Raw genomic sequence first — 17981 nt, forward strand, 5'->3', positions numbered from 1 at the left:
CCCCAGCCTCCATTTCCCACTCCTCCTCCTCTCAGGATGCTCTCGCCCTGCGGCAGCTGTTACTAGTCCTTCATGGCTCCATATCTTTGCTTTGGCTTCACGTTCCAGTACCAAGTCTAGGAACGGCTCCTCTGGCCTGAGGTTGGTCGGAGTAGGTGCATTCTGATCTGTCTGCTAGACTATGTCTGACAAGGTCGCCAGAGATCCCTGCCGCTCAATGATGCTAGAGGATTGAAAGGAAATGGAGCTTCTCCATGGTTACATACTTAGGTACTAATACAGACTGCTCCACTGGCTGACTGCGAGTGACATCCACAGGCAAGCAGTAGGTTTAAGGATAAACTTGCCTAGTATTGGTAATATGTCATTTAGTCACAATGATGTAAAAACACACAACACCCTAACTTTAACAAAAATAAATAGCTTATTTTCACACTGTATGATGACCGGGACTTCTTTGCCACACAAAGAGCTAACAGTAAACAAATCTGGGGCAATGGAAGCCAAGTGCTGATGCTCAGTGACAGGCTGTGAGCGAGGGTGGCAGAGGGGGTTATGGGTGACGACAGGGCAAGGCGGGGCTCCTGTCTGTGGCAGTTAAAGCAGCTGGGCCTCAGAGCCAAGCACTGGGTCAGAGCCTGGCCCCGCCGGCGGGCTAGCCCACGCAACCACTGTCAGAAAGATGACATAGGGCGTGTGGTTGCCCCCCTCACGTCCCCTGACCAACCCTCAGCTCCTTTTCTTACACACGAGTCAGATAAACCGCTGCGTTAAACAGGCCCAGCCCTTTCCAACGGCTGCTGTCAGCCAGCCCACGGTGGTTTTACGAGATGGGCTCACTGTGAGGCTGATGGGATGTAGAGGCTGGTATAGACATAATTAGCAATGCTTAATGTGGTCTAATGTTTGGCAATGGCGTCTCCTAAGGATATACGAAAGCGTCTGTATAAAGTCTAAAGAAATTCTTCAAGTTGTTCATTTTAACTGCTGAGTCGTGAAGCTCCCCAGCCCTTTAATAGCCCCGGTATATAGACCTCTGAAGGTAGCATAAAGGAGATATTCAAAGTGTAGTCAGTGGAAACCAAGGGGATTTGACAGTGCCGCAGGAAATAGACAATTTATTATCAGCAAGCCTAGGTAGTGGATTATCTATAAAACTTTCATGGTCCTCCCTTAGTGGCAAGCAGCCATAAAACTTCCCAAATGAGGGACTTGTTAATTTACTTGTTAAAGCAAATTAAAAATGTATAAGTGCTTTTAGGTAAATGAGATCCTCTTTCATTGCTGCCCTAGTGGGATTCTCTCTGCCAGATCCTGAGAGGACAGGTTAGCTGTTCGCAAAGCCGCAGAAGAACAATAAAAGCTGTTAAATTGTTCCAGTTTTTATTACCGCCGAGCTCCGCAGCTGCTGTTGTGCGTAACTAAGGGAAACCAGGAGCTGATGGCTATCCCACTGAGGCCGGTACAGAAAACTGAGCCCAGTTCTCTCTCTGTCTTCTTTTTTTCTTTCTTTTTGTGAGATGAGGGATGGGGGCTGGGGGTGGAGTTGCTGGGGCAGGCCGGTTGTGTATGTCTCTGTTTAAAAAGGCCTTTGTGGTTAGAAATGTTAGCAGGCCTACTTTTGTACTTGATTGCATGGAGTCTGTAGTGGGGCCCTTGAGAATAGGTCAATACACTTGTAAAATTCCACTATGGCAACGGTGAGCACTTTTCAGTAAGTGAGAAAATAATTGACGCCACATGTTCAAGACAATGTTGTAATAGCTTTTTGAGCGTACTTTTTTAGGGGAACAGTGTTAAATGAGATATTTCATAAGTCTTCACTGCACTCTGATCTGGGAACGTCCTGTAGTGTGCAATGTGAACTCTGAATCCTGTTTTATTGCCACTAACAACAATACTGAAATGAAAACATTTCATATTGATTTAGTCTTTGTAATGACATGTTTGGTAGTATAAAGACAGGCATCTTGTGCTTTGGTAGGTATTTATGAGGCATGCGTGACATTCAACAGCACCTTTGCTATTTCATTTGGCAGCTCCAATAATGCGGCTGTGAGGTTTTTCTGTAAAGACACTTGTTTATTTCAGCCAGACTTTCAATAGACATGTTGAAAAGCAAGGTCCTTCTGCTTTTCCCTTTGTACGTTAGGACTAATTGAAATCCCGGAGTGTGGAGACGAGAGTGTATTATTGAATATACAGTAGGTTCTATTAGAAGAACCTAGCTTTGGTCAAGGCCATCAAGAAATGGCAAGATACAATATTGGAAATCCATACTATGGTAGACCTTTGAAGAGGAAGTCATTTACAGCTCATTTGCTTCTACATTATCAATTCCATGGGTGTCAAACTCATTTCCACCCCAGGCCACGCCAGCATTATGGTTGCCCTCAAAGGGCCAGTTGTAACTACAAAACTGGATAAAAGTGGTGATTGGGCCACTCGCCCAAATGAAGTTCACTGTTTTCATGACTGTGTTCATTATATTATCCTATACCAGAAGATAATGCAATGATAAGTTCTCAGAGGATGTGCCAGTTACTTTTTAGCATTTTGTTATTTGCTAGTCCAACCAAGCCTGCTGTTTCTCCACACATCACAGGTGCACCATCGGTAGTTAGCCCCACCAACTTTTCCCAGGGCAGGGACCTCTACAGAGCATTAAATATGACCTTCCCCTTTGTTGTCCCATGCATTGCGGGTACATCCAAGACCTCCTCACTGACAGTGAAGTCTGCCTTTACCCCTCTTATAAAAGTGGATAGTTGCGCTGTGTCCGTGTTGCCTGTGCTTTCATCAACAGCTCATGAAAAAGCTTGGTACCTGCGTGTCTCATGGGCCAGCTTCGTGGTCAGATTGCCTGCCAGTTCCTTAACTCGTCTGCAATGGTGTTTCTTTTAAAAGCCTCTATCTGTGTGGGGGCACACCTGCTCACATACCTTTTTGCATGGTCCGCTTCAAAAATGCTACCTCATTTGGAAGCTCAGGTGGGCAGAGGTTTTTTTTGGAGGTTGGAGTTAGCATACTTAGCTAAGTTATGGTGTCAATATGCCATTATAAATTGAATTCCTTCATCACCAACACTCCCTCCAACACAAAACACATACTGTTTTTTGTCTTTGAAACACAAACATGTATTAAATTGCCTTCCCTGTGCATCAATCTTTATCTTTTTGGACATTTTGGGATTATTTTCAGCTTTTTTTCAACTCCATCACTTGTTAAAAGGCGATATGAATACACTGCAATCTAGCGGCAGGATGCCATCATTTCGCGGATCACAAAATTGACGTGCATTGTAGGGGATGTTGTCTATGGTCAATGAACGCTGTAAAGCAGCATATACTTTTATTCAAATACAATCATATGCCTTTTGAGCATGCACGGGCCACATAGAATGACAGGGCGGGCCGTATTCAGATTGTCAAGTCAGGTTTATTTAAATAGCACATTTCCTTCATAGGCAATAAATTGGCAAAAATCATGCAGGACAAAAACCTACAAGATAACACATAAGATAAGGAGTTACTACATACATGGAAGCATTTCAGATAAGATAAAAACAAGGTTAAAAACAAGAGAAAGTAGTATTACACTAAAACTGGAATAAGCATGTATTATCAATATTATCAAAAAAGGAATAATAATGATAAAAATACTGATTCTATGATCAAACATTTACCCGTTTTACTAAACTAAAAGCTTGTGAGTAAAGATAAAGTAAAGGTAAAGGTTTTGTTTTAGTCTGCTTTTAAAAGAAGATACTGTTGTTCCTGTGGTAGGGACTGATGAGCTGATTTGGAACGGATTCTAGACCCTCCCGGGATGGTGACCTACGGGATCTTCTCTGGCTGTTGACATGTTTTCACTCTTCCACATAATATGTTGCTTTTTGTTTGTTTTTTACTAATTCATGAAATGATTTGAAAAATCTGTCAAATGATGTGTCTTGTGTTGTCTTGAGCCACATCTCAAAATCTAAAGCTTATTAGACAAAGCATATCTCTAAATTCATATTTCCTGGGGAATTTACAGGTCTGACTCATGACAAAAAGACAAAACATAAAGAGGATTTGTATTCAAATCTTTCCACTTGCTGCTACATTAATGTACTAAATAACTGGTGGATATGTCCAAGGGTTTAGTAATAGTACTACTGCAGTAACGTTTTAAATGCTGCCACTTGTAGCTATCAAGTAAAAACTCTTATCTCAACAGACAACATATAACTTTTATAACTATTTCTTAAAACCCTGACATTACTGACTCATTAAGGGTTTGACGATGTTCAGTTGTCAGCACCTGGACTATTCCAGTTTGAATTGTTGCAAGTAACTTAAGTTCAAGGGTTTATGTTGTTTTTAAAAAAAGAATGAGTTATAAGAAATGTTAAATGATTTCTCATACTTGCGGGATGAACTGTTTCATGCTGAGTTTTGGGCTGCTTTCTTCTAAAGCCTCATGCCGACTGCTGATTGAAAACAGTTGTTGATTCTCTACTTCAGTAAATTCAGACTGGTAAGAGAGACAAGAAAAAAACTCATCCCTTAACACAGAACAGATTGCAGGAAAACAAGACCTCGCTGTGTGGAAATTGATGGTGGATGCACTTACTAGTAGTTTAAATGTTTCATTAGATGCTAATGTCTCGCTGTGTCTTTAATTGTTGTGAAATTAGCCTCTGGAATATTCAAACCATCTGTCTGTCTTCCTGCAGGGCCAGTTCTTACCCGGGCTGTGCTGATACAGTGAGGTCATTAAATAAATGCATCCGTATGCCTCGACCTGCGTCTTAATTAATGTCTTTATGCTGTTGCATCAGTACGCACCAGTCTGTGGCATCTAGACACACACAAACGCACGCATGCATGCACACACACACACGCACGCTAACACACAAACACACATGTGTCTCATCTCCTTGCCTCAGATCTCGGCTGAATGCAGTGGGTTTCATTACAGGAAACTGAAGCTGGGTTTATAAGGCTATAAAAATATAGAGAATGACTTGTACGCTATAACAAGTTGGAGTGATCAGATCAGCGTTGCTATAGCAGAGGTCACAGACTGCCCCCTCCTCCCTGCACCCGTCCACAAAGGCTTCTCGTTTAGATTTATTATCAGACAGCAGCCCATTAAATCTCAACTTCACTTTTTGATGTCACTGACCACTAGCATTGCCTCAATTTGCTTAAGACATCCATTAATCACGCCATAAAAAGAAATTAATCCATCATCTGTACCTCAGAAAGGGAATTGCGGAGGGAAAAAAAAAATATCTCTGAAGTAATTTAAGGGAGCTCAAGGGGAAATTAAAAGGAACAAGCTGAGGGATACGTTTTCAAATAGCTGTGTAATCAAGTCCCGAGCTATGTAATAGCCCTGAAAGATGAGTCGCTCTTTATTGGAATGTCTTTATTAGACATGTTCTTCAGACATTACACAGATTTAAATTTGTGCAAGATTTTGGATTTCATGGAGTACTTTCCCACTGATAAGCCAGGATACAGACTGTGTGATAATGTGGTTTCACTACTGGATAATACAATACAAACATTTACATTTATTCCACTCGTGCCTGACTGTGGCGAATCTCGAACATTTCACATGGGGAGGCTAAGGGGTGGCGAGGGCGAGGGCAGGTGGCAGGGGGAGACGCTACATGGGGGAACCCCCATATGTAAACGCACTGCTATGCCCTACTATGCCCCTCGACACCCTGCTACAACCGGAACTGCTACAACTATTATTTCTAGTTATAGTTCCATTATCTTTATTGTTACTATAATTGCCAGCGTTCATCAAACCAACTGCTATAATTACAAATCATAATTCTCTATATCTGTATTCGTCTCATGGCATGTTATGCTACTGTACTTGATGTACTTGATGCAGGGACGCAGCTAAGTATTTGAGGGGAAGGGAGCTAAGATTACATCAACAATTAATATTTATTATTAATTCATAATAAATTGTTTCAATGTTTAAGGAAGCTTGTGGACATAGTGGCAGTTTGTTTTAAAAAGCACAGTTTATTTGACAACACAGTTAGAGGGGCAGCTGGGGGGGCAGGGCCCTACAGGGGGGGCCGGCTCCCCCTTGCCCCTGCTAGATCCGCCCCTGGTGCCTGATTATATTATTTTTAGCTAACATACTGTCTATGAGTTTGGTTTTGGGCTGCTAATATGGGAAGTAGGAGTCAGCGACAGCTTTCAGTAAGGTCTGCCTTTTTTGTGTGTTTTCACATTCATAAATGCATGAGTATGCTGCCGTGTGCTGCCAGTGTTGTTGGCTGGGACGCAGCCTGGTTAATAAATATTATAGGTCAACATGTTTTGATGAAGGAGCCACAGACCGGGGCGTAAACAGCGTCCCTCGCCCTTTCTTCAAGGATCAGTTCACAGGCCAGGTTGGATGAGATATTATTCTCTTTTTCTCTCCAAAAATATGTAAACTCCCCTCAGACAAACTGGCATTTACCAGAAAAAGTGCCCCTGGTTTTTGTGGGAATAAAACGTGTTGGATGTAATTAGTGGTATCACAGCGCAGGGCATTGGTGTGCATGTGTCTGAGCATGTGCCACAATTGGTTCTTGTGTGCTCTTGTCTCAGCATAGACAAGCACTGATGCACACATGTACACGCACGTGCACCCACGGAGTCAAACAGGCCCATCAGGCATTCCCAGTGCTCAAACTCTCTTATCATGTTCAGCACTCTGGCCAATCCACCCGCCTTCCACCCATCATGCAATTCTCCCAAGGAATAGGATTTCTTTCACACTGCTAATGGCTACAGAAAAGGGAACATTTTCATTTTAATTACCCGCTCAACTCAAGGGTTCTTTTGGTATTCCCACACCTTGTGCCCTTTCATTGCTCTAAATGATGGTGGATACCTGAAATGAGAATACTGAAGGAGAGGTGAAAAAAACCATATACTGTAGATCTGCTCCTTCCCTCCAGAGCAGGAGAGGTAGGGGAAAGGAGAGTGCCATCATCTTCTAGTCCAAGTCCTTTGTGTGTGCTTTTCCTATTAGTTGGCAGAGCAGCCAGTTACTGCACTGTCCCATAAAGCCATCTTTTTATGTGCTTTGAAATGAAACCTGCAGCGTTTGTCTGGTCTGGAAGGAGCAGCATGGGAGCTTCAGAGGACATCAATCACAGACTTGGGCAAGGAGTACAGACCCCACCTCCTTCAACTCGACTCCACACTCCCAAGAGTCTTTTATTGTTCTACAGATTTTGAAGGGCTTCAGATGCTCGTGGATTGGCACGTCTTCCTCTTTATTCTTGTCATTTTGCTGCATCTTGAACAGAGTGTATAAAGGATGACACTTGCTGAGCTCCTGCTGTCTCGGCATGTGGTGTCTGCTTGGAAAGGATAGTGGCTCCATTTGAAGGTTCTGAAGAGGTCTTTGTCCCTGTTCTCTATTTCGTGGGCTGAGAGGAGTTTCATACTGCGAGATCAGATGGCGTCTATCGTTGGCAAGCGGAGTGATGGCCGCTGAATAGGCTCAGAAACATGACAGATTTACAGAGACAGCGCCATAGATACTGCCAGTTCTCACATATTCATGAGCCGATTTCTGTGGAACGCCTTCCCTAGCCAGCAATATCCTTGTAAAGCTCTAAACTGCAGTGTTAACAGTTTTGCTTCATGTTGTTAACCCTTGGTCTCCCTGTGTGTTGTGTTTGGCAGCTGAAGCCAGGGCAGAACAACTGTAAGGACAGCGACAGCGAGAGTGTGAGCGGAGAGTCCAAGCCTTCCGTCAGAAGCAGCTCCAGAGGCAGGCTGACAGATGTGAGTACATCAACATGCAAGATCACTGCCTGACAGCTCATACTTCACAGGACCTATTACAACCGTAAAGCTCATTTAATATTCAAAAATCTGAAAATCATCACCAGTTCATACTTTTATATTTAGTTTATTACACAGGTTCAACATTTGAAAGACAGACAAAAAACAAACAAAGACGACAAGATTGGACAGATTAATTCTATACAGAAAATATTTTATCTTCACAGATGGATTTATGTTTATATGCCGTGGTCAGAGTCCTAAGCGTTTGGCAAAACTAGTATTTCAGCAGTACTTTAAGGGGCCCTGGATGTTCTTGAAAAAAGTTAAAAGTTATTGCTTGTGTCTCGTCACCTGCATGCACATGTGCATTGGTACAAATGTTACATATTTCATTGCTTTAAAACAAATTATTTAAAAGTGATCGTGCTATATTTCACATGAGGAAATAAAGAAAATGTACTATTTATCATGAAAAAAATCCCCCTCCAATTATTCATTAGTTGTATTGCTTGTGGCACATTTGCCTTAACAAGAAACAGTGTTATGTGGATAGTAAGATACTTGTATTCATGCTACTTTATGTCAACTTCCTACTGAACCATTACACGTAACATTACAAGCCTTTCAGAGCTGTTCTACACTTTAGAGCTAGAGAATCAGGTGGTATTCCAAATCAGTGCATGTTTTTTCAGCAATAAAGTTAAAAATTGTACTCCAGTTTCATAATTTAAGAGTCAGCATGTACCATGTTTATGTGGCCTTGCACCTTCAGAATGACAGGACAAAAGACAAAAGGTAAGTTGTATTTGTGATGTAATCAATTCTTTAGGTGTTGAACCAATACAATTGAGCCTTTACAGAGCACTTTGTGTTAAATGTCTAAAGGGCACTCCTGGAGTACGTCAGGTGAAGAGCACTATTTGCATCTTGTGTATACCTGCGTGTGTGTGCGCGCGCACACACAAACGCACACGCACGCACACACACACACACACACACACACACACACACACACACACACATTTTTTCTCTCTCTCAGCCAGAGGCTCTTAATGACTGGTATGGAAAGGCACTACTTACCCAGGTCCTCGTTCCTTGTGGAGGAGCTGAAGGCAAGCATTAACTGACAGAAGAAAGAGAGGCTATGTGTCCCCACACCCTGTGACATATTCCAAGATGTAAAAGGAGCAGGCTCGAGGGACCTTGCTGCCAGACACCCAGCCCTTGCTCTTTGATTTGTGTGGAGAATCCACAGTGAAGCAGTCAGATATCTGGCCGTAATTAAAGCTGTCAGCGTGGAAGCGAGCTAGTCTTTGAGGAAGACATGGCCGAACAACTGAAGCAAAACTGATTCTGCTTGTAGCTTTACGATTCTTGACTGGGCATGAAATGAAATCAGTAATTTGATGTTGACAACAGAATTTAAATACTCGCTGATTTCTGTCTGACTGCACTGGGTTTGCTGTGTAGCAGTAAACCAAGACAAATGTTGCTGAAATAATGAAGGTTTGACATTTAACCTATGCATGGATGCTTCGCTGTCATACAGGATGTTAAAAGCCTTCAATTTGTCATTTGTTGCACTATGATCTCTAATTCCTTAATCGTTAGCCAAATGCTACTACTACAACGTAGGTATAATGCAACAATGCATTATGAAAAACAGTATAATTATATTTAATGGTTCATGCTTAATTTGTGAGAGCCGGGTTTCAGTTTTATCTATATTTGATTACCATGGTCGAACTATTCAAGTGTTTGGTTCTTACCAAACATTGTAGAATAATGCACGTCATGTAACAGCGTTATATTGATTGCCTTCAGGCAGTTGGAACAACGATCTTTGGTGCTGCAGAGCAGGTTTTGATTAAGGGGTTGCATTTGGTTGCTAAACTGAGCTTGATCTTAATTGTTGTTATCTTAAAGGGACATGCAAGAATTCATCCGTTTGCATGTGACTATTCTGATTTTTTTAAAGGTCTTTTGAAGTTTCTTAAATCACTGTTTGAAATGACATGATCCTTTGACTGAATTGGCATTGGTATAATCTGCTTTAGCCTCATTAGCCAACCATTTCCCTCCATTTAGATTACATCGCTTTGTTGATTTGGACTCTTTGCACACTGATGAAACCTGTTTAAACACTTACATCATGTTATGGTCTGCCCCTATTACTCTGCCCATCACTGTTGCTTAATTCGGTTTGAAAATTGTCTGTGAAATCAGTCCCTCAAAGGAATAGAATTTACAGCCCCAGCCGATGTGTTTGCTTTGAGTTATTTTATTTGAACAGTTACCTAAATTCCAAATTCTATAAAAATGTCAGGTTTCCGTTAAGCTCTCAGGAAGCATCTATCCCCGCTTCTCTAATCACTTCCACCTGAGCTGGCTCTGGAGGATAGAAGGAACAGCAGACCTGGTTCCACCCCACAGGAGACTGAGCATGTCTTCAGAAGAGCTGCTGGACGCTGAGCAGCATGAAGACAGACTTTTTAGACCCCCATGTCACCTTAGATGGTCACAGTGTGTAAGGTGTCGTCTCCGGTCCCCACTTATGTCTGAACAAGTCCCCTCCAGCCAGGCTGTAAAAACCTGTAAAAACCCACTTCACACATTGCAATTGGTGCAAGTCGTAGCTTTTGGAGCAGATGTCTGTTCCTCAAATTGAAAGGAGGGGTAACAGGAAAATGGAGAGAGTATAAAAAGAAAAATACAGTTTTGCTTGGCATTAATATTCTTTTGTTTTTTTTCCATAATTATAGAATACAGTTAAGCTACTGTTGTACTTGTTCCAGATAAAGGTAGATGTCTGTCCAGGTGATTTATGAAAGCCTATAGCCTTCTCGCTGCAATGGAGGTCAATGTGCTCATTCCACTCAAATGTTCAAAGTGTTGGGACTGTAACATTGTACAATACAACTGGACTGCTTGTGTGGTTTAACTGCACAGATGCTCCCTCACAGTGCAAAAACAAAGAAAAGCAGCTAAATGTAGACAGTGGTTAGTACCAGGGAGCGGTATGAGACAGGAGCTACCTTTGACCCAAACTCTTCGTTAGACCCAACAGTTTGCTAATGGTATTTGCTGTAGCACTCCCTTCCCCTCACGGAGCACCACGCTCCGATGAAGCAGATGAACGGAGTTTGCCGACCTGGCACTGGCTGGAAGGGAGAAAGAGGCCAGGGGAGGTCAGGCCTGGCTCGCCATCCCTCCTCACTCCGTCCTGCCAGCTCATTAAGGTCTACAAATGGCACATCAGCTCGGCTGTCTTTTCCTCAACCCCAAACCCCAGCTAAATTGGCAGGCTTAGCCGCATTTGCTCTGAAGCGCCGGGTTCCCTTTTGGGTTTGTTTGAAGCCGACATTGTAGCCATCCCCCACCTCCCCCACCCGGCCCCTTCAGTATGGGTGGCAGGCAGCAGTCCTGAGCAGAGGGAGTCTGCTGGATCAGGGAGGGCAGGGAGCTTGGGATGAATCACTCCTGTTTAGTCTCTGCGGCAAGGGGTGAAATGCCATCATTACCCGGCTGCCTATCAAATAAATTGGCAATTACGGGCCTCGGATTGCGAGTAAACAGCATGTTACTCCATTTTTTCCACCCAAGGCTCTTGATGAGAGGCGGGTGCATTAGAGAGAAGCTCCAGAGTACTGGGTCAGAGCCCGCCAGTCAGTGTTGGCCAGCCTGATGAGAGGCGCAAGAGGCAGACTATAATGAATGCACCGCTATATTTCAGTGGCCATTTTAATCAAAAGCCACAGCTTTCTGTTGTATTCAGCTTTAGCTGTTCTACTGAGTAAATTCTGCCAGTTGACTTGAAACAGATGTGATGCTGTCTAATGCTTTTGGACAACATCTTCATATAGTACATTGTGTGGAATACCCTCCTGTGGCATCGGGTAATGGTTTGTGTGTTTTCCTGGTTAGGCGGGTTGTGACATTATTATCAATACTAGCACTTTATTGGTGTTAGTCCAGACAGTTTTGCATGCTGTTTTTTTCAGACTGAAATGTAAATGTGAAAATTGTGGGTTCCTGAAATCCATACTTGTGTGTCCTGGCTCTTCTCACAAGAGAAGGTTTTCTTGCGGTGAGGTCTTGGAAAGTTGTTTTGTAATGAAACATCTGGAAGTGATATTGTTAAAAGTCAAGCACATTGTCTTCCTGTGCTTTTGAAGCGGTTTCAGCCCAAACACAGCTAAAGTCTCTCTTATGGCTGGTAAAACTGCACTCAGTTATTACTGGCTTTCCACTCAAAACATGACAGCCTATTCAGAATCCTGTGTGCATGTGGTGAAACCATTTCAAATACTCAAATTACAGCTTTTGGATAAGGATTAATGTCATAAAGTATATTTGTTGTTGTAAAAATCACTATTATGATTAAATGTGCTGGAGCATACCAAGACTGCTCTAAATGTTTTGTCCTTGACCTCCAAAGACAGTCTTTTCCGTAAGCTTCTTGTCTGAACTGGATGTCACTGTCCAAGTGAACTGCTTATGTAATCCCACCTCCTCAGTACATTCTCCAATTATTTCCTGACACTCTGATGTAAATGAGGTCGCAGTCCCCCTACATGTCCAGATATGCTGGCCAATTTGCTCCAACATAGAACTTGTAATTGCTTGCATCAATTATCCGTCTCTTTCTCTCTCTGCCTTTCAATAATTTGAAATGTTTCCTATTAGAGACAAGCATTTAGATATGGAAGTAGGAATGCTGTACCTATAATTAGCTCATTATCATGGGATCGTACTGCTGAGGCTCCAGTGTGGGCATAGGGACAGTGTGAAATGAGCAGCAGATGCAGTGCGGGGATACTTGATAATCTTTTTTGACTAAATGTTAAATGGGCTTTAAGCAGTGATGTAAAGTCAGGACAGATTAAAGGACTAAAGACAATACAGATACAGTACAGTATTTAGTATCCTGTCCTGGTGTCCAGATGTACATAGCAGGGACAGAATGGCAGTCAACTGGTTAACCCTACATAACTACACATAGGGCTGGGCATCATTAAAAATCTTTCGATCCGGTGCCAATTTTAATACCTCAGTTCCGATACCAGTTTCTAACAATACTTTTTTTGATACCATAAATTGTAAAATCTATAGCAACATCAACAAAAATACATTAAACACAAAACTTTTATTTTCCACCTAAATTGTGAATCAAAAAAGTTATCAACATTAAAAATTTCTGGTAACCCTGCTCACTCAGAGTAACATAAATAACACTGGTTGTGCTTTAGGATGGTGGTGTGCCAGTCAGATACTCAGGATTGGTATCAATCTGAACTCTAAAAAATTAACAAAAAAGAGAAACTTTTTTGCCATAACATGAACATATTATAAATAATAAATAAAAAAACAAATGACATTGTGTACTTGGTGACTGCCCTGTTGTCACCATTGGACTAATAGAGAACTAACCTAAGTGCAAAGGAATGGAATTGAATTGCCTTATTGCTGAAAGTCGCCTTGCCTTACAACCTCAGCCTGCCAGTCAGTCAGCAGGGCAGAGAAACAACCGTTGTGCCTTCTCGTCTCAGAGGAAGTAAAGCAACAGCATCGCGAATGCTTTTGGCTCGCCATTGATATCATATCGCAGCAAACGCTGTCTGCATGAAGTTTTGAAAACCTGTAACCACACTTAAAACCACTTCATCGGCATTGCGTGATTACCTTGACTAAACACAACTGCAGAGCCGGCGTAGACTGCTCCTCCGTCCTCACCTCTGCGCGCCTGTGTGTCGAGCTCCGCTCTCTGTCAATATGCACAGAGGACAGATAAGCTTCCGCTTACACACTGAGGCTTTTGGGTCCCAAATTTGGCACCGAAAGACACATAATCTTTTGATACTCATAGGATTGGAGTATTCCTTTCGGTGCCATAAAAGTATCAACGTTCGATGCCCAGCCCTAACTACACATCATATAGAGAAACAGACAAAACCTGCACATTCACCCCATATAAGGATAAGACTGAGCCTAAGTTTTTTTCTTTTTTGAGGGGGGGGGGGGAGTTAGTATTGATAATGTAATAGCTGAAGGTAGTTTTACCAGGTTTTGATCTAATACTTTAAACAATGAAGAGGCCAGCTGAGAAGTCCTGAGAGATCATATTGACTAGTATCTAATCAGAGAAGTAAGTATGCTTGCTGTTAAAATCTCAAAATCATCCAATTCTGTGATCATACATGAACCCATTTAAAGCGCAAGGTTTTGACAGGATGACTCACTACTTGATTCATGCCATCTGGCGTTCCTATTAATTCATAAGGAACACCTGGTATGCATAGTAGAACATTTTCTTCCCACTAGCTACCTAACTTTATCTCAATTTCCTGTGTGGTGAAGATATCATGTCCACAATAAGAGCTTTCCACCTTATTTCTTCTCATTCATCACGCCAGGTTCTGTTGTTCACTGCACAGCTTGCCAGAGGATCCAGAGACGAGATCACTTGAATTGCCTACACCTTTGACTCTAAATCAACCTGATGAATAGGCTGTCTCCCAGGAAGTGGCCAGACATGCTTATTACCACCTCTGGCACTCCAAATCAAGCCCCCTTTTCTCTCTTTTATTTCTCTTTCCCATTGTCTCTCACATCGCCTGCAGTCGGATGTCAGAGACAGAATGTGACACTGTGTGACATGGCAGTCGAGCAAAATTATGCTGCGTCTCCATTGCCCTGCCAGTACCCCAACAGCAGGATGTCCATCAGGGGCCTGTGAGACATCCTCCTGGATGGCTTGTCTCTACAACTGCTTGGGGCACTCCTTGCACTCTCTCTATGTTCACAAGTGTTTAACTCAGACTCGGCTGCATCTCTTCTCCAGAAATCTAATTAGAATGAGAGAAGCACAGTGTGATTGTGTGCAGTGACCTCTGAGCAGCCCCCAGGTTGAGAATACATGGCACTAGTTTATCTCTAATTATTTACCACACCCAAAGGCCTTGAACACATAATAAAATAAGAGGAATCAGAGGAGCATTGTGACCTTTACTGTTGTTATGTTACTGTACACCCAGCAAAATAAGGCTCTTTAATTGTTGAAATTGATACAGAGCGAGGTTGGTGGGGTAAATACTGTACATGCTGATGCAGACTCAATGCAGTCCCTCAGTGCTGTGGATGATAAATCTATTCTCATGGAAGATTAATGGACTGGAGAAGTGGTGTTGAATGTCATTGTTGAAGGTTGAAAGTATTGAGCGCCTGAATCCTATCCATATGTTTTCAGGAATGACATAAATAGGCTCAGCCGGAATCCATTTTGACTTATCAAGCTTAAACCAGTGCCAGAGCCACGCCATACTTGCCAAGTATTCAGGCTCTGAGGCTTCCAATAACAAATCCTATTCCACATAATTTCCACTGAAATTGGCCATGGCCATGCGCTGCCACCCTGTTTTTGCTTTTGCTCTGCGTCTCGCAGCTCTTGGCTACGTATCACGTCCGCATTCCCTGTAACCCAAACCCCGTAGCCCCAATTTTTGATGTCATACGGGGCTCTGGCGAGGGAGTCTCTCTGCTCTTTGTTCCAGCCTTTTCAGCGTGGAGCCTGTTCCGGTGGGGTAAGTTGAATAAGTGGAGCCCAGAGGAATCTCTACAAAGGTCTCATTCTGATTGGATGCAGCAGAGCCCAAGGAGAGAGCGCCGGTTGCCATAGCAATGCGAGCAATGTGGGAACTGGCTGCATGAAGGAGAAAGGGGAAGTGGTGCTTTCTTTTGTGATGGGAGGTCTTCATCGACTGACATTCCTCTTTATGCATACACACTGGCCAACACACACACAAACACAAATACACAAGGGCACACAAACGGTATTACACACACCTTTTTACCCCCCAAGGAGAAGCTGAGCTAGAGCGCATACTTCAATCACAATGGCCTGGTAGGGGTGTACTCGGGCCCAAGCTGGGAGCCAGAGAAAACACTATCAGACACTCCGGGAGTCCAGAACCATCTCGCCCTCATAAACATGATTACTGGCCATTCACTGCTACATATCGCTTACCTCTCCTAAGCCATCGAATCATTCTTACCCTCTCTCCTGGCTCATCACAGCCACTATAAACAAAGAAATGACGCAAATATCTGTGTAAGATGTTGTAATTCTTTAACCCATAGCATTCAGTCCACATGAATATCCAAGGGGTGATGCAAACCTCTCCAAGGACCTATGTTTGTGTGTGTTTTATATATGTGAGTCCCTGGTGTGTGTATGTTTATACCACAGAGTTTAACTGCGGGGTTTAGAAGCTGTGTGGGAGGGTTGGTGTGTGTGTGTGTGTGTGTGTGTGTGTGTGTGTGTGTGTGTGTGTGTGTGTGTGTGTGTGTGTGTGTGTGTGTGTGTGTGTGTGTGTGTGTGTGTGTGTGTGTGTGTGTGTGTGTGTGTGTGTGTGTGTGTGTTGTGTCTAGTCTTGTTGAGTTTGTTTGTTATGCACAAGGGGCTGAGAATGCTGTACTGGGAGTACACAGGGAGGCCTGCTGATTCACGAACCCGATCTGTCATATCTATAGGCCAAACACAGCAGTTTAATATACATCTTCCCTCGTGCGTGTGATCCTGCTGTTTTTGACAGCTGAACTAAAAAATGAGATGAGGTCTGCCACTCCCCACAAACAAAATGCATTTTAGTCATGCAGCAATATGTATCAATAAAAAAACTATTTGATATCTAACAAGGAGATGTACAATGATCTACAAAGCTACGAAGAAATGTGTCAGACAAAATCTGTTTTGCAGATTTAAGTGTTTTTAAATTTTTGTGCACTGAAATACTTGTTATGACCTGGTTCTTAAGCCATAACAAATAGGAGACACACCATGGTAAAGTTATACAAACATACACTTTATTAAACCAAATACGACCAAATGAGACCAAATGAAAGGATTATTAAGGTGTGGGTGGTGTTGTCAGTATAGCCAGTGGTGTAAAATGGAAGGAGTCAGAATATTAGAAACTGAATATAATGTAGTCCAATACAACAACACAACTATGGCTCCAAGAATGAACAAAAACTGAGGATTATAAACTCTGTAAAGTACAATTTATTCCATGATATTGCACAAATGTACCTAATAAAGTGGCCACTGAGTACAAGTTGCAGGGTAAAAAGCTTGTAAGCTTCAAAGTGCAGATAAAGGCCAGACTTAGTAGGTAAATACAGGATGGAAAAACTGTGATATTGCCAATGATGTCAAAGTTACTTTGGCAGTTGAAACCTTTATGTGCACACCAGAATGTGTGCTGTTATAAAACCGGCTTACATGCTATACATTTTAAAACACTGCTTTCAAACAAGGGGAGAATACTGTAAAGTGATAATAAGCATGGGAAACAGTGAATTGTGTTACTAAGCGTTACACAGTGCAGCAGAGTGATGCCACACTCACAATCTGAGAACATATTGCTATTATTATGTTTCGCATGTGCTTGGAATTGAACCCCTGTTTTTCTTTTAGACAGACTACACTGTACAAAGCTGTGCATCATAGCTATTATTTTCCCTTGTGCTGGAGAAGGGCATGTTCTGTCTTATTCAAGGCCTGTGCGTCTGCCAAGATTACTGTGAGGCATTGGATGTCACATCACTTCTATTTCAGTAGCAAGTGCAATTTTCCTTAAACCACAAGGCAGTAGCGCCAACAAAAACTAAATAGATATACTGTAGATAGATGGGCAGACATACACACAGATATACCAAGAAAGAGAGAGAGATAGTGCCGCTGGAATTACAGTTGCGGAAGATTATTCCAGAGACATTATTTCCCCCAAGTCGTGGGCTTAAGTCAAATTTGGAAGCGAAATGAAATTGCCAGCAGTGAAAAACCAGACTAGGTAGGAGTTCATGAGTAGAGAAATTACATTTTCATTTGTTTCTGCCCCAGTGGGAGACGAGGAGCCTTTCAGTAAATAGAGACAGCTATGAGAAATGTTTTTTTTGTTTGGTGGGATATTGTTTTAGCGTGCACTTATCCATCTGCAATCTAGATGTCAGGCCTCCGGAATCCACAGGATAGCCATTCGACTGTTGTCTTCATTGCACACAAGTGTTGGCCTCGTCTCGCCTCCAATTGTCTCTGTTAGTGTCCCATTTCCATTGGCGATGCAGTCCTATATGTCTTTTTCTCCTTCTCTCTACCTTCTCTCCCCACACACT

At 42.5% G+C, this 17981-nt stretch overlaps 1 protein-coding gene across 11 annotated transcripts in view; it reads left to right on the plus strand.

Annotated features, from left to right (window-relative positions):
- auts2a (activator of transcription and developmental regulator AUTS2 a) overlaps positions 1–17981 on the plus strand; it is a 400420-nt gene that overhangs the window by 194682 nt on the left and 187757 nt on the right. For all 11 annotated transcript variants that reach the window (XM_032533773.1, XM_032533770.1, XM_032533775.1 and 8 more), the window contains one exon: positions 7704–7805. In XM_032533773.1, the coding sequence (XP_032389664.1) occupies positions 7704–7805 (102 nt within the window). The remainder of the gene's footprint in view (positions 1–7703; positions 7806–17981) is intronic.

This window comes from Etheostoma spectabile, chromosome 13, assembly GCF_008692095.1.
Source record: "Etheostoma spectabile isolate EspeVRDwgs_2016 chromosome 13, UIUC_Espe_1.0, whole genome shotgun sequence".
NCBI classification, from domain to species: Eukaryota; Metazoa; Chordata; class Actinopteri; order Perciformes; family Percidae; genus Etheostoma; species Etheostoma spectabile.